This window comes from Diadema antillarum, unplaced genomic scaffold, assembly GCF_040938485.1.
Source record: "Diadema antillarum isolate AM-2024a unplaced genomic scaffold, OU_Dant_1.0 scf00000025, whole genome shotgun sequence".
Classification (NCBI taxonomy): domain Eukaryota; kingdom Metazoa; phylum Echinodermata; class Echinoidea; order Diadematoida; family Diadematidae; genus Diadema; species Diadema antillarum.
Window position 1 is genome coordinate 2,325,816 of NW_027270914.1, and position 24,025 is coordinate 2,349,840.

At 39.0% G+C, this 24,025-nt stretch overlaps 1 protein-coding gene across 1 annotated transcript in view; it reads right to left on the reverse strand.

Moving 5' to 3' along the window:
- Positions 1-24,025, reverse strand: part of LOC139733708 (uncharacterized) — a 192,990-nt gene that overhangs the window by 53,394 nt on the left and 115,571 nt on the right. Inside the window, exon 6 of the mRNA XM_071644524.1 lies at positions 3,068-3,192. Within this exon, the coding sequence (XP_071500625.1) occupies positions 3,068-3,192 (125 nt within the window). The remainder of the gene's footprint in view (positions 1-3,067; positions 3,193-24,025) is intronic.

Consider the following 24,025-nt stretch of genomic DNA (forward strand, 5'->3'; position numbering starts at 1 on the left):
AGAGAAGTATAGTGGGACAGATATTCAAAAGTTTCAGACAAGATTTGAAGTATAGAGATGAGATATAGGGCAGGATGGAAAGAAAAAACAAAGAGATAAAAGGAAAACAACAATAAATACAAGGTTAGCTCATTTCATTTACAAAACATATCAATATATTCCACATATACAAATTACTTTTCATGAACAAATTGTAAGTGGCATATAATTTGTAACCCAGCGTGACAGATTGAATTTCAGTTGCACTCAATCATAAATCATTCCAAACATTTTCTTTATCTTTCGTTTCTAAAACTGTCTCAATTTTTTTCCATCACATCCACCATCTCTTTAAAGATATAAATAATTAACTCAATCCGTCATAAACAGATGGTCAAAAATGGCATTGATAGAGCATAAAGCGCTGGGTATTGAACAGCTCTGTCACACCACCATGCTCCCCATGCTTTGTGGTAATAGTCATTTGTTACCTTTCTTATGTTTTAAAGGAACCATTCATTTTCACTTTGTTGGGCAGACAGTTCTCTTAGCACAGCAAAAAAACAAAAAGGTAATTAGAAATGAAGAGCTTATAACCACAACGCCAGGCTTTGCTCAGTGACACAATCGGCCTCAAAATAGATCCAAAGCGACACTTCTATTTCTAAGAAGGTGAGAAGGCCTGTACAGCCAGCTGTGATCAGTGTAGTCTAAAATCAGCCCTTTGGTTGCCCTGACGTTTCTAACAAGCTCTTTCACATCACCCAAAAAAAGAACCCATAGATGCTACAGGCTAATTCGCTGAGAATAGGAAAATTGCTTCCACTTTCACCCAGTTGCAGTTACAAGAGTATCTTCTGATTTTTTTTTTTAATTCAACCATCCTGTACTTCTATTCTGTTTTGAAATAAAGAGGCAGATCAACAGGAAATAGGTCTGAAAACATATTCTAACAGAGCTCCTCTTTAAAATTACTCACTTGTAATGCAAAGCTGTGCACATGTTTCTTGTATGCCACATAACCTTTCCGACCCCCATTCAATGACGTGAAACATACTACACTACAGAACAGCTGATAATAAAAAGGCTTACAAATACACCTCTCCACACCATTAACCTTGCAAAATGTTTGCCATTATCTTTCTTATTCTTGCACATTTTTTGAATGAAACTTCTTATTTGCTTAATGTGAACTAAATCTGAACACGTTACATTGTCCTGCCCTGTTTTCTTCTATACCCTATTAATTTCCTATGATTTGCCCTCCCATAATCTTTACAAAGGATTGTTGCGCTATCTGGATGTGGTGGAATGACCGTCCGCACATAAAATACAATACGGTGCCCTCCCATTATAACGAACAGCCACAACAAAATTTTATTACATAATAAAAATTCAGGTCCAAAAAATGTTTATACGCAGCATCTTTCTATACAGGGTGGTCCACAACTTTAAGTTGAGCATGTTGCAAGCTCTGAATGTGGGAATTTTGCAGAATTTATATGTTCACAGAGCACATATCATGAGCATGTAGTGTGCAATTTTTTTGCAGCTTATTTCTCTTTTTGCTGCTTACGTTTCATGTTCTGTCTCACATACATCGTTGTACCACGTAGTTTGATGTTTGATGTGCACATATGTGACCCGCTACAACAAAATGATCCTAAAGTCGGGCGAGGTCAATTATTTGAAAATTGCATGGCTTAATTTCCTAATCTTTCTGCTTTAAATTTAGATATAACACATCTTATAAAAATAATTGGCTGCGGAGGTATCGATGTTTAAAAGAGAGCATGTCGAGACGTCTGGGAAATCACTGTTTCGAGAAAAGCACCCTAAAAGTTTTCCTTGCGACGCAATCACGATCAAGAAACACGCAAGTCAGTTTTCACCTCCGGACAATAGAAGGCAAGCCCTAGCAACTCACGAAATGCTCATTCATGCACAGCGTCGGCGGTCTCCTCACCGACCAATCAGTGACCAGGATGCCAGGAGAAGCGGCTGGGCATAGCGCACCCCGCCTGCATGCACCAGTCGACTGGGCAGTGTGTGAGCTTCACGCTTCGGTTAGCGGCAAGCAGAAAACTGACCAATGAGATCACTCTGGTCGTTGTCAGGGGCGGAGCCTATCTGTGGCGCTCAATCCAAATTTTGGAACCAGTTTCTGCTTCGTTGAATTGCTAAAAAACATCGCCCAGAAAAACGCTATTTTTTGGTCTTTCCTTTCACCATTTTGCTTCAAAATTTCGACAGATGGTAGAAGATATGTCAGACTACAGTAATATGTCAACATCAGAAAATCGTAAGTTTTGACCAATTTTGATGCTCTGACTTCAAACTCGATTTTCACGGCTTCGACCGTGCGCGACTTTAGGACCCTTTTGTTGTAGCGGGTCACATATTTTTCACATGTTTGAATGCACTTCCTTTGGAACACGTTTGCAAATTCTTGAGGATGTTCCACAAGAATTTGAGCGTGTTGCAGTGACACGCTCAACCTCCTCATGGACCTCCCATTTGTATACACTGCAATTGTACTTTATTTGGATGCAAGTTTAGCTCGATCAGGGAGGTGGGTCCCACTTCCCTGGCTCGATATAATGAAAGAACACTGCAGGTCACAGGGGTGATCTATCACTTGGTCTGCTCCAATTTTGTCTGATAGCCGTTTAATCTCAACCCACATGGTCTAATTCTGTTTCGTCTACAACCAGTTTGTCTAATGACCATTTAGTCTAATTGCCACTTAGCCTCATTACCAGTTGGTCTAATTCCAGATGAGCTATGCCCACTTCATCTAATACCCACAGTTTATTAGACAAAATGGGAAAAAGTCCAAGGAGACAAAACTGCAATTAGACCATCTGGCCATTAGACGAAACGATAAGTAGCCAAACTGGGTATTAGACCAAGTGAGAAGTAGACCAAACGGGCATTAGACAAAACTGATGGTAGACCAAGTGAGTTTAGCCATAGTGGTGTTAGACGAACTGGGAAGTAGACCATCTGATAGTAGACCGAGTGGCAATAATTTGTAAACCGTCAACGAGGCCTTCGTCGTAGCGGGAGTCGCCCACTTCTCGCTCACCTGAGGCACTTCTTACACTCTGCACATCGGAAGCAGGTTTTGTGGTAGATGATGGCGTCGGCGGTGATCTTCTCCATCGGGTACACACGCTTCTGGCAGACATGACAGAGCTCGGACGTGACGGCCTGCAGATGCAGCAAAAAGAAAAAACAGGAAAGAGAAAAGTGAAATAAAAATTTAGAATGACAGTCAACTGTAACGTTGCATTCTAATAACTTCATTTTGTAATTGTTAATACTTAAAGAGGATGGCTAGTAACTGATCAGTGGGAATCAGTGGGAATGCTGGGGGATGATTGTTCCAATCCTTGTGGGATTCATTTAGGAGTACATTACAAATCTATTGTTGTGTGAAAAAAACTGACAATTATTTGCTTCAGAATTGTCTCATATTCAAGTAATGTGCAGTTTATTGCCCCATCACTGTACAGGCATGCTTACCTGGAAACATTAAACTGCACATTACTTGACTATGAGACCATTCAGAAGCAAATAATTTTCACACAACAATGGGTATATAATGTACTCTTAAATGATTTAAATCCCACAAGGATCGGAACAATCATCTCCCAGCAATCCCACTGATTCCCACTGATCAATTACTAGCCATCCCCTTTAAAATGTATCAACTCTGTACAAACAGATCCCTGGGAGTGAGTAATTTTGTTCACTATACAAAGTATTATTATTCAATAACTGTGACTAAAAACAATATAAAGCAAGTTTTGAATCACAGTGGTACTTTTCGTTTTACAGGATAATTACACCCTGCTAGACTTCCCCCTCTCTGATTTCATTCAGGAAAGACAAAAACAAAAATGAAATGGAGGATAACAAATTATCAAGAACATAATTTTCCTTTCGATCTCCCTCAAACAGAAAGGGAAAGGAAATGTTATAAGTATGCTTATTAACCCGTTGAGGATGAGTCCCGAGTATACTCGGGCAAGCGTCTATGGGAAATGCGTGTCTTAGCAAAATCAAACTGTCCTCAACGGGTTAAATGAAGCAGGCACCTCATGCAGATTATGACATGACTTTATCATAATCTTCCTTCTTGGAATGTGCAATAAATGTGATTTTCCCACGGTCAGTAAGACACCATGCCTTGCGGAGTACAAGGAAGGGCTTGTCAACAAAAAATACTGATGGGTTTACAGATCTTTCATTGTGATAGCACTTTGTATCAGGACTACAGAAACTAGTCTTGCTCAAGACTCATAAAACAAGAGAGTTTTTGTTTGCTCTGGTGCTTGTAGATTGCACTTGAGAAACTTGTAATTGTATCAGGGAAGCGAGCTCGTTCCCACCTCTAACAATCAGGTCAATCGGGGGTCATGTTTCGCTTGTACAAATATTTCGTCATTGTCTTTACCTCCAATGGTGCCCACACAGGTTTAGCGCAATATAACTGTTTCGAAAAAATACAAACAAAAAAAATCTAGATTCTGATGAATGTCGTCAATGTAGAAACCTATTTATCTATGCATTTGACCCTTTTCCCAAAGGAACCAGATACGAATACTGTTAGAAGTCTACAGGTGCATTCACATTTGAATATTAATCAACGCATCAACGCATTAGATACTACAGCACTTTCTTGACACTCTTCTCATTGGCGAAATACAGCAGAAATAATCGCAGCACTATTTCAGTTGGTACTGTTTACATACACGTAATACCACAGCATTTCTGGCCCGAAAGAACACCTCTACAAGATTAGCACTGCACATATATTGTACTTTGATACGCATATATCTCCTGTGGGGAGGAGACAGGACATGTGTAAGGTTGCAACAGAAATACACCACAACATGGTGGGTGGTATTTTGTGACACAATGCAAACTCAAAGCTCTCATGCACATTTCACACGAAGTTTGAGTTACCACCCCAAACAGCAAGGCATTTAACACTGCGTATAAACTTTCACATTGTGAAATACACTACAAAATATCGCAATATTTTACGATAAGTATGAACAGGCCTGACAAGGGTTTTGAAGAATCTACTTGTAGTGGGGGATGGGCTTGTTGGGATGCACTGTCACCTAATATCCCCCCAAAGTGCATGAACTCAAGAGCTGTACTGAGATATAACATTACATGTTTGGCTTCATCATCTCCTTCTACCCTTGGCACAGGCATTCAGTTTTGTGACCACACTTCATAGGGATGCTTCCAATAAAACATACAAAACATAAGAAGATGATCAAAGATTGCATTTTGATCCAAAAGAAGGCAGAGTTTCTGATGGATCTATTAACCCACTGAAGACCAGCCCTGAGAGTATTCCCGGCCAAGGGTAAATGGGGAATGCGTGTAACAGGAAAATCAGTTCATGTTCATCAGCGGGTCAATGATAATAGTAATGATATAATTATTATTAGTTCTATTGTTAAGTATTATCATTATCATTAGTTATGTTATCATTATCATTATTGTCAATATTTCAAAGGTGAAGTGATGGTCAAATCTTGGATTTCGTGATAAATCTTATTTTGCCCAGAAACACGATTAAAATGCTCATCAAGATTTGAATCAAGATATAGATACTGAAGAAAAACTGATTTTTGACAAACTAACAATACATGCATTGTTGTGTAGTCGATCTGTGGATGGCTCTATTCAGAGAAGAATTTAGCTTCAATTGTTGCTACTATTTCAATTGTGAATTGGTTCTCCCAGACATCACTATCATAAGGGCCTATGGAGGATGTTTCCTCATATAGTCCTGTCAGCATGAAGGCTTTGTAGTCTTAGTCAAAGACCCTCTCGCTGTGGTAATTGCACAAGAAGCAGGCACACGGTCGACTACCATCACACACAACAAAGTGTAGCCACTGTAAGTAACAGACAAGCCACAGCAAGAGGGTCCTCACATTTAGGTCCAGATTTCTTAACACACACCTATGAATTATAAAATTCACAGTGTCTGATCAAAAAGCAAAAATCTCCAGCAATGAAAAGAGCTCTTTCTAAAGAAGAGTGTGCTTATAATGTTAGGTCAATCTTGCATATGTTGACCTCGGACAAGTCAACAACTTATAGACTAAGATATTTTGGCTCAATTAAGAAAAATTCTTCAGCAAATGGCTTTGATAATGTATAAATTCCACTGTGTACTACAGTAAAATTCATGTAAAGGCAAGGAATTTTCCGCAGTCCCTCTGGATTTGACTAATGCAGAGTTGACTGTACTCCTTATAATGGTCAATGGACCAATACAGTACTCTAGCAATTTCATCAACCAGTCCACTAGCAATTTCATCAGCCAGTACACTAGCAATTTCATCGGCCAAAAAGACCAACTGAATCGGGACGTATGTCTTTGGGCTAATAGAATAGTGGGCATGTTCTCATATGCTCTCAAAGACCCTCGCACTGACGTGCTCAACTTCAGCTTGCAACTATCACTGCTAACAACAATGCGAGGGCTTTCGTTAGAGGCTAGACCATCTCATCGCCAGGGACCATGACGGATGTTTCCTGGTAGACCTGGTTCTCTCTCCTACCAGCATGTTGGGGGTATCAGACCGACACCTTTTTCCCCTCCGCTGTGTTTCTGTAAACAAGCTGAAATGAGATCCTGGTCTCCAGCAACAGGAGTGCAGTAGCAAGGCCATGATCAGGAAGAAGGCAGCACCTACTCCTATCACGCGTGAAAAATTATAAACATTTTTGCTAACTGCCACTGCTATGGTGAAAGTTTCGACAACATCAAACTCGTCAATCACTGATCTTCAGGGAGAAAGAAGGACAGAAAGAATCGGCAATTCCTAACTGTAACACTCAAAGCACACAATGTAGTTAAACAGAGCCTCCTAAAACTCAACAGTGCATCGTGTAGGTGCTCATCAAGCACCTCTAACATAAGTCCACATATCCACTACATCTCACAGCCATTAGAATAATACTGTCAAGCAAGATGCTCTCTTGGCATGAAATTTTTTGCGAATTGGAGGCAACAGCCTTTTTCGCAGTGCGCAATTTTCACGAATAGCCACAGGCATTCAATGCCCACAGTTTGACAAGAGCAGGGCCCTGTTTTATGAAGAAATGGATTATATAGGTTGATTTCAACTGTAAGTCTATGGCAGCCTGTGTGGTAAGGAAATTTAAAATCGATTTTATCTTTTGATTAAACAGGACCTAGGTCACATGCATTTAAATTTCGCGAAATTAAAATGCACGCAAACGTTTCAGGTTTTTAATGACAATACGGTCCCTTTAAGACAGACGTCACTACTGGAGTAGTTTTTCCCAGTACCGCATCTCTCTCCTATTTCAGTAATGTCCTTTTCCTCTTTCCTACTGCTTCATTGTTTTCATACACTCCAGGTTGCCACAGCAAACCATCGGCCCGTACGTCGACGCACGTCAAAGACGGCCCGCTAAAAAGTGACAATCGACGGCAGCAAAGCGGAGGAAACGAGGGGCTAAAAATATCCGGGATTGCTCCGTCAAAATACAATGTTCAGCAACTCCTGTACCTGTCAGGCCTGAGCTGCGAATAGCACCATGGCGTAAAAACCAAATGCTGCATCTTGCTAACCCTCACACTCACAAAAAAAGCCATTGCTTCCCATCCAATTAATAATTCATAAGTGTAGCCATGAATCCCCAATCAGAGATCTAAGACTCCCTTTGGATTTATTGTCCAAAACAAATTAATATTCATTCCATGGAGTCTGGTTTAAAACTAACACAGAAAGTAAATTCATTTCAGCCATAGATCTCTCATTTCAGGTATATATGTCACAGTAACTGACAACATTAAATCTACCACAGTCAAAACTAGATCAAGGTCTTATTTAACTTATGGTTATGATACTTCTTGCTTTCTGTGTGGTAGCAAAGATTAATTTGATTTGATGTGAGATTATGCTTAAACTGTTTAAACATATCACTGTTTAAAAAGAACTTTTACACCAGTCCTGGCTCCATGTAAATCTCTGGATGCTATTCAAATATTCATCCTCCATTATGCTTCTAAACTCACTTACAAAGACATTCTTCCAAGACAAGGCTCCACAAGTTTTCTTTTATGACGGCGAAATTATTTGATTAATTTTGCTATAATGACCACAAATCCTGCATTGAGGGACACATTAAACTGGCTAACCCTGCCATACATGTATGCAATGCCATATATATTGAATTAAAACCTGAAATTTGAAATGTAAAACATTATTATATTGAAGAATATGACATTATTATGTGATGACAGATTTCTAATTGCACTGGAGTATAAAAACGAAGAGCAGAATGCTGGGAAAGAAAGTCAGTAAAAATTGTCACCCTTCCTCAGGGGGCTGTAACCTTCTACACATCCCCAACCAGACACAGCTGTTAGCCTGAACTGAGTAGCCAGTCAGCCAGTGTCCACAACTGACCAGCTGGAGTCCCTCCCCCCTATACATGATGAAGTCATCACTGACACCTCGTGAACACTCCCCATGGGGGGAGGAGGAAGGGGGGGGGGGGTACCTGGACCAGTCGTGCGCCCCCAGGAGGAAGGGGGATAGGAAATCAAGTATTTCCCCTCAAATTTGCCAACAGTCTTATTGCAGTTCCTGTGTGCTAGATTTAGCAATGCCCTCCTGCCCTGGGGCTAGAGGTAATGATGGGGCAGAGGGGGGAAGGGGTTCCCCCCAGTAGACATTTTTCATTAATTGTACCAGTGACAGGTGCATTTTAAGACACCATGTAAGTGTGATATCAACTGTCGTATTACATAGACACACCAATATTACTGGTACTCACTGTATAATTGCATTCAGCGCTGTAATTTGTCTATTTTGTGCAATCTAATTAACATTCAAGCAGCTCCAATACCATATTCTACTGCTATTCTGATTCTGTTTTGTTCTGTCTTACCAAGGCACTACCAAGAGAAATTTCTCCCACGATCTCAAGTGTGCAAATTTCGGCATTGGTCCCACACTTTTGAGAGGACAAGCACCTATAAAATCACTTGCAAAGTTATGGTTTCCCCAGTTGAGGGGACAAGTGGGTTTATAGTGCTCTCCACTATTAATCTAAATGTAAATGAAAGGTGCCTAACAAATAAAGCAATATTAAGTACCACTACCACTTTGTTTGCGATTAGATTTCTCCGACAAGAAAATCAACAACTGACACCCATGGTGTGTTATGAAACATAATTATTCTGTCTATAAAATTAAGTCTCTTCAAAGAAAGCTCCCTTTTCTGTACAGAGGGGCTCAGTAGTGAACACTTAGTACATTGTTTGTACATGTCCATGTCAGTGAATCTGGATGACTAAATGTCACATTTCCCCTTCAATTCTATCCATCTTTCGAAAAAAAAGAAAAAGATCCACCTGTATCTCATCAAATTATTGAGTCATTGTTCTGAAGGCAGAAAAAAAGACATGAAGATGAACAGAAGAATGGAGATAGCAAGAGGAAAAGAGAAGAGTGAAGAAAAGAGGATGAGAAAGGACAGAAAGAAGGAAGAAAGAGGAGGAAGAAGTGGAGGAAAAAAATGTTTAAGAAGATAAATATGAAATTAATGTTGTATGCATCTTGCCTGAGAGATTGAAATATTTGTGATGAACCTTAATTTTGCTTTCAAATCAGTGACTGTAGCCAGTGAAAGAAATGCACACTCCAATCCAAAATGTAGAATATATTACAGCAACTTTGCGCATGATCCACACGGGTGTATTTACAGTTGTATTGATTACTGTAGATCAGATTACAATAGATTACATATCAGTTGATGAATCTTATCCAGTTGGGGGTGGAATCGGTAGAGAATGCAGGACCAATGACTGAAATATTTGTCACCATCGTAATTACTGGAGGAAAAAACAGGCAAACAAATGAACCAAAAAGCCACGGTGAGCAACGCAACTATTCCAAATGAAGTTAATCATTTGCAAAACGGTCATTACTCACTCCCTCGAGGGGTGAATTTGTGTACAATTTGAGGGGACTTCATACTTAACCCTAAGACAGACCACCATCTGATTATCCTATAGATATTGCATACAAACAGATCACTGTTGGGAATGATAGAGTTAACTGAGAGGCAGAGTGTGGTGAAAACTAGATCACACACATTCAACGGCACTGAAGCTCATCAGTTCTATATGATGCAAAATAGAGAAAAAGAAAGAAAAAAAAGAGAGATAATGGGTAAGTTCAGAACCAAAGCAATGACATTATCAACATCGGCATTTTGTATACTTGTGTGAACAACTGCAGTCTGATTTACAAGCAACTACAACCATGGTCATTTTTGAGGGGTGACGGTTGTTTGAGTTAGAATTTTGCTTTTGCCCATTTCTGCAGCAGAATTTTTCAGGGATTTTAATGGGTAAAAAAAAAAATGCTAATGTTCTGCCTTTACTCTCTATCCATGCTACTATTTGTGTGGTACAAAGTTTCTCTCGATAAAATTACAACAACAACAAAACTGTGCAACTCCACATTGTGGAGAGTGTCTAGATTTATTCTATGCCCTGCCATTTTCTTTCTACTCAAGCCGTCAAGGCATACTCAAGCATTGTGTGAAGATCAGTTCATTCTGTGCAGAAAACAAAAGTTCAACTTTTGAGCATCAAAAACTACATGAACATGTTTTGACTGGTCTGCACTGCTAATTGCATTAAAGCCACATCACTAGCGGCTATCACAAAACATGATCGGCGACTAACCACAATGCTTTGCAAGGGCACAAATCGAAAGTACTAAAACCTGCCTTTAAAACATCATGTTACATTCGCTCATAGCATTTCATTACGGATACCCGCTGCAAATGATTTAACATACTGTGCTAAATGCATACGTAAGGTATTTCGTTCACCTCTGTGATGAGTGTGGTATTTACCGTTCCTATCAGTTCTTCCCACAATGCTTCACCTATCAGGGCATGCCCAGGAAACACCCACAATGTGGGTCATACTCCCAACCTGAATAGATTGTTGAGTCAGGCAGGCCCAGGTCAGCTATTTTCGTTGTCTGAGAGGGGACCCGAATTTGCCTCCGTGAGAAAAACTCTCTCGCCGAAAATACCTTGCCATAAGCTTGCAATATATACAGAGTACTACTTGAACTGTAACACTGTCAATGCCATGCCCAAAACGTCTGCACACAGGATCAATGGTATTTTGAGACAGCAGTGCTGGGTGGGTTAAGCCTCTACCTCTCTGTAAGCGGATCAACACCCTTCACATCTGCTGAGGTGATACAGGTCACCATTAAAGGTGGCCTGTTCCACTCCCACTGGAAAATAGTCTCTCAGTGCCTGGCTTCTTAATTGCTTAAAGGCATAATTTACCATTTGCAGATGAAACAAAAACCCAGCATTAGTGCTTTAGTATAGTTCTAAAATGTGAGTTAGGGATAGAAACAACCACTGTAAAAATTTGAATTGGTAAAATCAATGTTAAGTATTGTCAAATATACAAAATGTGAACAATAGTTATAATAAAAATGTTTCCAGACTAAACCATCTACAGTTACAGTTTATTGAGAAAAATATAGATATCTCCATATATTTTAGGCTTTATCGCAAAAAGTTTATATGATAGAATGTTTTGTGGTACAGCAGACCTACCCATATGCATTAAACGTCATATCTTGAATCTTTTTTAAATCACTGTTCCCAAAGGTAAACAAGACCTTTATTAACAGGGAATTCCAGATCACTTACAAAGTAGGATACAAAGAGAGAGTAAATTGTATTAGGCACCATAGTGAATTTCTGCTAATTATGTACAAAAATTCTTTTTTGTTTTGTAATAAGTCCAGTAAGAAGTGTAAAGGTTAATATTATTCCTGGCTAAATAACTTCATACTAATGACCAGTCAGATATCATACTATTATGACCAGTCAGATATTAATGAAGATTTGAGATGGGGGCATTATTGCTTTTGAACTACAACAAGAACAATAACAAAAATGAAAACATTAACAGAATGGCAATCTCACGATTTCTCTACTAACTTTATGGCAAGTTGTGAGGTGATGACATTATCAACTCACTCATTTGTAAACATTTTACTTTTTTTAACTGCTTTAAAAAAAAAAATTAAAAAAATCTTTTGGGAAAATTAGTGAAAGCTTCACACTCTCACAACTTCCCTGACTTTTATCCAATTCAAATCAAAGTTTTACTGTCATACTTTCGAAATTTTACTCTTTCATTTCAGACTTACATCTATCTTGTCCGAAAATTCCCCTTCAACAAATTAGTTTCCTTATAACTTCAATCAGCATTGTTTTGTTTTGTTTTTTGAAGAACCTCTGAAGGAAGAGAAAAAGAAAACATTAATTTTTTTTTCCAAATTGGTGCCGACCATTCCAGGAGAGGAATATACCTGTCTGAATTGTTAGACTATCACAGACATACAATATCTCAATACAAGTGGAGGCTGAGAGGTAAATGGAGGTTTTAATGCCATTGTCAACCTACAGTACACCACATTGAAGACATTCACAACCCTGCCATGCCCCTGCCCCAATTCCATACCCTCCAAGTTGACCTTCAGACAAAGGAAACAGCCTCTGAAATCACCCATAAGGCTCAACAAATTCTATATTTCCGAGAATTCCAGAGGCAATGAAAAATTCAGCGTGCATTTAGACTTTAGTATGCATTCAAGAGCATGTTCACAAAGAAGGCGAAGCATCGCTATTCTTGATATACCGTTCCCTTTGATCTGCTTGCTCATCAGGTTGATCTAAACTACTAGCAAGGAAAGAAATAATTCATAAAGTCTACTAGTGTCACTTACACATGCCTTACAAATCAAAACGACGACAACAACAACAAGAACACACACACACACACACAAACCCATGCCCATACACAAACAAGTACCTAGTATATCTATATTGTATACACAGACATACTCATATAACACACACATCCCCTATAATAATAATCACAAACCCAATTCCTAAAAGGCCAGAGGTGACATTGAACATTACAGCTCTAATCAGGATAACGAAAATTGCTCCCTAATTCCCAGCTCAATTAAAGGACCACATCACTTTAGGGGAACAATTAAGAAAGAGAGAGAGAGTGTGTGTGTGTGTGTGTGTGTGTGTGGAGCAGAAACATGCGTACAAAGGCTTTGCTTTCACTTTCAAGTCATCAGAACGAAAAGAAGGGCATCAAATATCACTTTGTATCCAGGTCTAAGCTTGTAGAACAAAACCATTAACAATCTTACAAGCAACTTGATAGCTCTGCAGAATCAATCCACTTTGGATGGAGGGTTTGGATGTGTGTGTGTGTGTGTGTGTGTGTGTGTGTGTGTGTGTCATAATTATGTGACAAGACCTTGTTTTCCTGTTCAAAACAGAGTTAGTTTTCTCAGAATCCTAAATGTTAAGGAACTCATCATCCTCTGCCTTAAAGAGCCAAGACTCTATGAAGCAAAAATACAGGACTGACAACTATTATAAATCTGATTTCTATAAAAGCCTGGGCTTTGAAGTCTAATAGAGGACACGCCCCTTCCTTCTCTTCTTCACCCTAAAGCTATCTCAAGAATCTAACCTAGCTTTCACATGTACAAAGAGTGCTTAATTTCAAACACAATTGTATTGATGCATCACTAGAATCGTGTTTCAAATTAAGCATTCTTGAGTTTGAATGCAAACTGGAATCGTGGAGGGTGATTTGAACTGTAATTCCAATCCTGTTTCAAATGAGAGCCAAGAGGCATTCTCAAATCATGTTTCACCAGAATTAAGCTTCAAAATGATCGTGTGAACATGACCGCCCTCCAACCACATTTTAGGGGGTTGAGCTATTACCTTTCAACTGCTTCTGCATAAAGAGCACGCTCCTCACACGCTCACACTGCAGTCAAAACACACTATCTTATCACTCAAGAGTGATTGATAGAAACTTTGACAGAAGGCAAACCTCCCCTCCTCACTCTGAAATTCAAAATCGCAGAATCTGCGAAGCCTTCCTCAGGCATATGAATGAATGATGATTTGAATCGTACATGTATTTGCAATCGTGTTTGTAATTCAGTATTCAAATTAAGCACTCTCCGTACGTGTGAAAGCAAGGTTAAAGCTATCTCAAGAATCTTCCTTGCTAAATTCACTTGGCAGCAACACAGCCCAATGTCTTTGTGGACCTCCCTCCAGGGTCAACCTCGAGCACAATAAGCCACAACTTGACCCTAATAGTTTCCCAACACTCTCGAGATGCCATCACGTTTTATGCAACAATCATCTTCTATCTGCTCCTCCATGAATGGACTGCATCACCATGTTCAAGTTTACAAGCTCTAATACAGAGAGTCAAGTCAGACGAACCAAATGACTGAAGTTTCATCAAACTCAGACCTACTATTTATAACAAAGTTATGGAATTGCTGATTCATGTGTCATCACTCAAATACTGCAAAACGAGGAATGTTCGTGTGCATTTTCATTTCGCGAATTTCACGAGCGCCAAGATTCGCAAAATTAAAATGCAAGCGAAATTTCTTGTCTACACTGTATGCAACGAACGCCAGTGGTAACGCGCGAAAATTTCATGCCATGAAAAGGCCGTCAGCTCCAACTCGCGAAAATTTTGTGCCGCGAATATATCATGTTTTACAGTAGTTACAAGTATATTTGTAGCAACTGCATATTGTATACACTATAGCAATGAAAATATTTCCTGAGGCTTTTATTTTCGCAAATGTTGCGAGTCAGATTGTAACATAAAACTGCATCTCAAAAATGCAGCCAATTAACTGAGTACTGGGATAACTGATATCAAGTTTTGGTTGTGATTGTGTAACAGACTGTTACTCTAATGTTTTAAAGTTCAAGGGCTTCCTTTTCTTCAATCTTGCAATGAATCATTTCATTCATCTGCTCCCTGCAATCAAATTTCTTATGCAGAAATTGCTTGATAATATTAGCATTCATCAGCTGTTGCTATGCAAAGCAGGCTCCCAGCAAGCTTTATGGTTGCTAGGGCAACCTTTTGTGAAAAAAAAAGCACATACAGACTTTGAATACATTACAGAAAAGTCTATTATGAGGGAAAACACTGGGACTAAACATAAACAATTTTGTTGGCCACTGTTATGTATACAAGCCAGTCTCTAGACATTGACTCAGCCACCTTAGTCAATTACTGGTCTCCACTCACAAGTTGGGTTCTTCTGCTCGATGGTACGAAAGGATCATGAATATTTATACAAGAATGTATTACGCTTTATAAAGAAATACTCCTGTCCTTAAAATCCATGTGTTATTTTAACATAGATGCACTGAAATCACATAAACATCCATTTAGTAGCAAGCTCTTTAACCTACTGAAACTCATCTCGATCTGCTCCACAATAAAGTCTCCATCGATCCGAGCCATATAACGCTCAGGGCCAGACTGGAAGGGCTTAAATAGGAGTCAGCAAATTTAGAAAATGCCATTTAAACCAATTTGATGCTCTCGTGGATGAGGAGACGATATAATCAACTTCTCTTCCACTAAGCCGATGTCACTGAGGCAATCCCATTATTTGTCATCATGTGAAAACATCTCTCTTGCTGTTTTTCTCTTTTTCTCTTTTTCTCCAATCTAATCATTCATATTCACATCTCTCTCTCTCCTTCTCTTACTAAACTCCTTTTGTCTCCATTTATCTCTTTCACCGTTTCCTTTCATCTCCCCCCCCCCTTTTCTCTTACTTTTCTTTGCTTCTTCTCATTCCTATCAATCTATCTCTGTCTCTTCTATTTCTCTATCTCTCTCTATTTCTCTCTCACTCCATCTCTTTCTATCTAAATCTACATGTCTCATTTTTTTGTCCATTTGACCCTTCTTCTGCCTCTATCTCTCCCTTTTCCATCTTCTTCCATCTCTCCCTGTATATGTTTCTTCCTATCTACCTCTATATAAGTCAGTCTGTCTCCCTATATACATCTCTCTCCATCTCCCTCTATCTCTACATTTCTATCACTAAAGATCTCTCCTAGCATGTTACTTTATTTCTCAATATATTGCTATTTTCTCTCCACTCATGATCACCTGTCTGCACCCCTCTGTTTAGATTCATCAAATTGCATCTCTTTCAGCATTTATCTATCTTAATCTATGTATATCTGTCTTTCTCAATCTATTTCTATCTCTCCATATATATTCACTTCTCCTTTTGATAAACGGATATGTATATCTCTTTCACCTCTTCAAGACTTGATATCAATACATCTATTTCCATCTTTTACTAAGATCTCTCACTGTTTGTTCCTACCACCATCTCCCACGCCCTTCTCCCCTCCCACCCCCTTCAGTCCCCCCCCCCCCTTTCAGTCCCCACCCCCTCCTGTGTATCTCTTTAATGTCAATACTTGATATCTCACTAAAATATATGTCTATTTCTACCTTTCACAGATCTCTGTCTGTTCCTACCACCATCTCCCTCCCCATCTCCCCATCCCCCCCCCCCCCCCCCCCCATCATCATCATCGTCATCCTCCATCAAATTCCTGGAAGAGAGTGTTCATTCAACCTATTCCAAATGTCTGACGCATCACGTAATTCGGCAGGAATTCTTCCTCCTGAATGCTGGAGGGATGAGAGGGGGAGTGCAAATCTGCATCCAGCCTATTCTGTCGCATCTTCTACCATTCTCAGTGGAGTGGCCCCTTTTCTTCTTCCCCATGACGACATCTCTCTTCTTATTCTTATGTTTACATTTGTATCTGCCTTTTATTTTCCAGGTTTACATTCAAGAAAACAAATATGATGATGCCTCTGTTACCCGTCATACAGAGACATCAAACCACACACTACATCTCTGTCAAGATCTATAAATCTTCTGCTACGACAGCCATGACAAAACATGTAAATTGTTGCTTCTGTGAATGACTGATGGGCAATTGTGGCAGTTTGAAGACAAACAGACATCAACTACAATGCATGGGACTGCTAGAAGTATGGAACCTTGTGATTTGAAACAGTGCTGAACATACTTCAAAGTCAGAATGCCAAACCAAGGTTTGAAATCAATACACTTCCATAAACTACTGATCATGGACCTTATATCACTTTGGTTTTATTTTTTTTAGAAATGTTAAATTCATCACTCATACAAGGGTTATTTGGTTGGTTAAGTGTAATCATTAACTAGTCACATACTTACAGCAACACCTGAAATTTCAAACAGTATGATGTTACAGAAAGTGTTTCAATGAAAGGGCCATAGGTACGTGCAGTAGGTATAGACAAGCTTTATTATCACACTGTATGTGTGCAAAGTGGTCGGGACGGATTGGGTGAATGCAGGGGCCAGCCATATATCGCTGTGTATACATGGCATGATTGCATAAAATCATGTATTATTGCAGTGCATAAACCTGACAAAAGATTGCCCATAATCATGTTGTCCAATTGTGAAAATAGTCAGCTGGTATTTTTGAAGTGAAATCAGTTGTTAATACATGTTTATGAACCTGTTACATAGTAAAAAAAACTGTGTCCTTGACTGATGGTGCCCTTTAAGGAGTCTAAAACAGATCATGATCATTGACTTAAATCATGTGCACTAGATAACCCCATTGATGCTTAGCATTACCACAGGATCGTATGATAATAACGCCTCATCAGAGGGCCATCCAGCTAGTGTGCAAGTCTGTGGGCGTGTGTTACAAGCAGGAAATAATACATTAAGGCCATCTAATCACCCTTACTGTCCTACATTAACCCTCAAAACACTGTTTCCAACTATGTTATCCAGATTTGGGGCTTCGAAGAATGTATGTCGCAATCACCGTTGCATATATTCTTCTACATGGGAAGTTCGTAATAACATATAGATTTCAGAAACTGAAAACATATCAATTCTAGCCATATTGATGGTTCTCATTCTTGAGAATCAACATTAGGGGGGGGGGGTATTAAGTTAGTAAACTGCTGGTATTTTACCTGGTGTAATGGCAAATCAATGAGAAAACGAAACTTTGTATGCTTGATGAAAATGGCAATTTTATACTCAAAGATCTGAAGAAAAAAAAGTTATTCAGGAACTGCTGATTACAGCGCCAAGGTTTATATCAAAGACCTCACTTCCACATGCAAAACCATAGGGAGAATGCTTGTTTGCTACACATTGTAAATTCCTGTACACTTCATAAGATCTTCTTGTTCAACTGTATGCATAAATTACATACTGAAATGCTACACCGAATCTTTAGATAGGATGACATGAAGAACTGCATTCTTGTTTGTAAATTACTTCATTCTTCTTTGCGAATGGCTGCATTCTTCTTTGTGACTAACTACATTCTTTTTTGTGAATGACTGCATTGCTGTTTCTGAATGGTTGCATTCTTCTCTGTGAATGACTGCATTCTTCTTTACTAATGTGGCTGCAATTTTCTTTTTGAATGACTGCATTTTGTGTGAATGGCTGGATTCTTCTTTATGAATGAATGCATTCCTCTTTGTGAATGACTGCATTCTTCTTTGGGAATGACTGCATTCTTCTTCGCGAATGACTGCATTTTACTTTGTGAATGACTGCGTTCTTCTTTGTGAATGACTACATTCTTCTCTGTGAATGACTGCATTCATCTTTGTGAATGCCTGCTTTCTCCTTTGCGAATGACTGCATTTTTTGTGAATGACTGCATTCTTCTTTGTGAATGACTGCATTCTTCTTTGTGAATGACTACATTCTCTGTAAATGACTGCATTCATCTCTTTGTGAGTGACTGCATTCCTCTTTGCGAATGACTGCATTCCTCTTTGTGAATGACTGCATTTTACTTTGTGAATAACTACATTCCTCTTTATAGCATCATGTGCAGGAAGGGGGATCTCAATATCAATGTCTCCCCTGCGATCCTCAAGCAGTAAAAGATGTTGCCAACAAAGAATCATCTCTTCCGTCAAACAGATAAATGACACTCGTGCTGCAATCGCTACATGACTGTCAGATAGCAATCTGCTGATGCCTCCGGGTCTCTCGGAAACAAGCAACCAGCGAGGGTGTGTCACCTGTCGTGTGTCCTTAGTTTTACACCCACTAGGGGCCGCGCGGAGTATGATGCAACCATGTGCACTACAACGCGGACTACATAGTAAACATATTGCTTACAATTTATTTGTTAGTCAAGGGCTCTTCATTCAAGTGTATGGCACAATGTCCGAGGTTGATACTGTTTGATGCTGAACTATGCATGTAAGTCTGCCAGGCAGCAGATCTAATTGCAATTGAGCTTTAGTGTCTATCCAACATTTCCGGGAAAAAAAAAAAAAAAAAACTTATAATATTGCCACCTTATTAAACAAACAAACAAACAAACAAACAGTCAAAATCACATTCTTGTCAATAGCATTAGTTGATACTTTGTGTTTGAACAACAACAAAAATTCTGGTATTTGCTTGCAATATTCTTTTCTATAAACAGGAAATGCATCATCATATCTTCTTTTCTTTCTCCTCACATTATCAGGCCGAAGGTTCCCCATGGAAGTCAATGGAAAAGTCCTTGGTCTCTTTGATAGTTTGTTGAGGTCATTGGTTGAAACTTTTTAACAACTCAAGAACCTTCCATTGTTTATCTTACAATCTTCTTCTGTATGCTCTTATATAGTCAAGGGATATCTCTTCACCCACCCATTCATGCCTTCACTCGTCACATCCGATCCCCCCCCCCCCCTTGAATGGAATGTCCGATGTCCAAGTGGGTGTCACCAGCTGCCCCTCTTCTCAGACAGGGCTGACACCATCGCTCACAGGGGGGTGTCAAATTTCATAACACTGAGGTGCCACAGTCATGTTCATGCGATGATAATTTCACACACATTTTCCTACGCAGTCGACCTCATGCTCCATTAAATATAGAATAATTAGAACGGTACTTAGACTACATTTTACATTTCCCTCCGAAAGCAACTGCAGCTATCAAACCCATGATCAATATTTGGTGCCAACTTCCAACCATGAGGAGCAATAATGGGAGACTCTTTAAATGAGGCTAATGAATGGAACTACACAACTGTTATTGTTTTCTTCTTTTATTAATCAGTCCCAAATGATGACAAAGATTTCATTTTTAATCCCATTCAAATACTTCCACACATAAATTCAACCTGACAACGACTCTTCACCAATTGAGGATGGCCTGATTTTGCTATAGCATTCATTTTACCATAGACACGTGCCTGAGTATTCTCAAGACCAGTCCTCAATGGGTTAACAGGAAGAAAAACTTGATGAGTTCTGTATTTGACTAGGGAGAATGTAAATCATCTCTGAGAAAAATCCTGGAAATGAGACAATGAAAATGTTGTGATAAGCAGCCTGCTGAAACTAAGTCAGGAGCTCAGAATACAGATCACATGGAGGCTAGGCAGAAAAACCGCGATAGTGATAAGTTATTTCCTGGTACATCTTCGTCTCTTGCATTTTTTTTTTTTTACAGAGTGCAGCTTTTCGTAGACAACCTATGCACGGAAAGACACAACATGTACCCATGAAGATCCCACGCACTGCCTGGTCTGAGTTATCGTGGTGTCACGCAAAAAATGCAAGAGTTGCGAGTGCATTGAGCGACGCATTACAAAGTATCAATAGGGATTCCAACCCTAAGTATACAACTGGAAAGTTTACATATCTTGTACAGAATTAATACAAAGTTAAAACGTACGTTGTGTGGAAACAAAAGCATACATTATGAGCGAAAAGTATGTAGTGCACAGTACAGTCACTATTATTGGTGTTGGGATGCACCCAATAATATACTATAAACATTGTTGTTGGCTACTTTATTTGTTGTTTGCTTACTTAATATTGCTGTTGTATTTGTTTCTGTTTTCTTTAAGCCAAATTTTAAGGATGGAAAATGCATTTTTTGCTGGAGTACATATATTGCTAAAGCGGGAAACATCAAACCTGCATTCCTCCCCATTTCCAGCATTTCTGTATATTATATAAAATATTCTATAAACTTATATTTCATTATCTATTGTGATGTAATTTATGTATCGCATTCAATTTCTGTAAAATATTTATGTTTTTGTTGGAAATGGAAAAAATGAATGAATGAAAAAAAAAATCAAGCTGGAGTTGGGAGGTTTGTAAAAACAAAATTGTCTTTTGGCACTGTAGGAGATCTTCCATCAAAAGTGGGAGAATTGGAACCCCTGGTAAACGGTCACACAAGGCGCACAGTAGGAGGTGCACTCTCCATCAATATTATATGACTATACTTGTATCCCACTGTACTGTGCACACACTGCATTGTATCAGTGTCACAAATTTAAAGGCATTTTTCACCATTTCCAGATGAAACAAAAGTCTAACTTTAGTGCTTCAAAATAGTTCTGAAATGTGAGTTTTAGAGATAGAAACAACCAATGTAAGAATTTGAATCAGTATAATCAATGTTAAGTATTGTTGAATAAAATGTGAACAATAGAATGTTTCGCGACTGCTGTTCTACATCTATGGTTCAGTGTAAAAAAAAATAGTGATATCTCCTTATGTTTCAGGCTTTATTATTACAAAATTGTAATATGGTAGGATGCTTTGTTATACAACTGACTTACACATGCATGAAATGTGATATTTCAAACATTTTTAAATCACTGCTCCCAATGGTAAACAGTACCTTTAAAACCGTGCACTCTGATTTAAAGCTGCATTCTCTAATCCTTCCCCTCCCTACAAAGAATGAGACTTCTCTTCACCATTTGTGCATACATGTAGGACTATGTGTGTGTGTGTGTTTGCTAATCTATCAAATTAGGAGCACTCATAAATAAAGTAGGGCGCAATTACATGGAACATTGATCTTCCATTCAAATAGGGCACTAACAAATAGACGGACTTGGCTCACGCATCGACCAGCCTCACGCTGAGTAGCTGGTATAGTATCAACAACGCTCGCATACAGACATAGTGCCAGTTGTTCTACATCCCATAACATGGTGGTGGTGGTGGTGGTGGGGGGGGGGGGGGGGGGCTCACCAGAGGATCAATAAAAAAGCTTGCGGCCAGCTGGCTCTGTCATTGTTGGTACCAGCACCTTGAGATAACAAGCACAAAGATGCTATAAAATCCCAGCTCAGGTTTGAAGGCATTTTTAATGTACCAGTAAAAAAATCATGAAAATGTTTGCCTTTATTCCACTGTCATAACACAGGCAACACAAAGAACTATGGGAGCTTTCAAAGAAAAGACAAGTCACTGCCATGATTCAGATTCATTTTTTTTTAAATGTTTTATAGCCATTAATCTACAGTACTGTAGATCTGTCTGTGTATGTTGCCTAGTTCTTCCTATGCACACTGAGTTAGAAAATATTCCACTCAAGTGCAAAATTGGCTATCCTGTACTGTAGTCCTACATATTCCTATATGTGTTGGTAGTTTCTAGCACACATATCCAGGAACCATGTCCTTCTCTCAGTAAGGCCGTGTGAAAACAAATCTTAAAAGAACATGGAATAAAACCATGAAATAACCTTAGGAATTATTATTCCTATTTATATTGTAGACTCTACATAAAATATGTCACAGTTTCTTTATCTCACAGTAGGCCTACCGTAAACAAAATCATAAATGTTGTGTCTCTTCCCCAAGGCTAAGGACATGGTTAAACAACAGTGTGCTGTCTCCTTCACTAACAAGCACTCCAAACTTTCCATTCCCCTCCCCTTCCCTCCTTCAGCTCTTTAAAATTTCTTCAGTGACATTTAGTTTCTAGACATCAGTGCCAAAACATTGAGGCACTTCTGCAGCATGGCAATCGACGAACAAGTCCTAAAGAGGGTGAAGGATCTTCAAGATCTGATCAACCTCTCCTTCAAAGGGTGATCAAAATACCCCTCTTGGGCAGATCTTTTTTCCACTAGGAAGTGATATCAAGAAAACTTCAAATTCTACTCAATCTTCTCCCATTCCTTTTCCCACATATGAAGGCAGAGCTCAGACTGTGTCGCTTTCTCCCAGGAAGATGTTAATCCACCGACAAGGAAACAAAGGCCGTTAAATTGATTGCAGTCTCCAATTTCCTGCTCTTGTGTTAAAACCACAGCTCACTTCCCTTTATACCTCTTGACAGATAAAACAGCTATGCAATCATCTGGGGAGTTTCATATACTACATAGGGTGCATTTATCAACTTTCCCATGTTTGAAACACATCTCAATACCCACTATCCAAACGTGTTTGCAAACGCCTTTCAGATCACATTTCTAGAGTTGTTGCGCTATCAACTCTGTCATGAGTCAATTGGGAGACCTTGCCACTGTGCAGCTCCATTGGGCAGTTTGACCCAAGGAGCAATGATGTGTATAGTTGGCAATAGTTGGTGTGGGCAGGTCCAAGCTTATGTGTTTTAAAACTGCTTTGCATTAGAATCAACTAAACAGGAACGTGCTTCAGGCTTTAACATGTTTGTAATTGCACCCTTTTTTTTTTCTTTTTTTTTTCTTTTTTTTTTCTTTTTTTTTGGGGGGGGGGGGAGGGGCATTTCAGAAGTGTAGCCACAAGTTTATTATGATCCATCCATTTTTTTCCCTTTTTTTTTTTGGGGGGGGGGTACAGACTAGTCAGAGCAAGAAGAAGCCAACAAAAAATTATAATATAACAAAAACATAGTGCACATAAATCCTACTGAAAGCTAGCTTCTAAACAAAAGTCTTCACAATAACAACTTGGATATCAGTATGTGGGACTATCCAATACAAGACTACGCTTGTGTTGTTTGCCGTCAGGCTTGTAGCTATGCTCCATAAAGATACTAATTTTGTATACAACTGTGGCAAATCAACAAGGGTATTTTGACTCTGCACACTTTATATTTCAAAGCTTTATTTCCCCTAGCTCTGCTTGTCAACTGACAATGTTAAATTGTCATAAAATTTGATAAAATAGGAGATAATATTAACACAACAAGATTGAGTTTAATTCAGTGTAGCTTATAACATTTACAAGGGTTGCAAAGTACAAAGT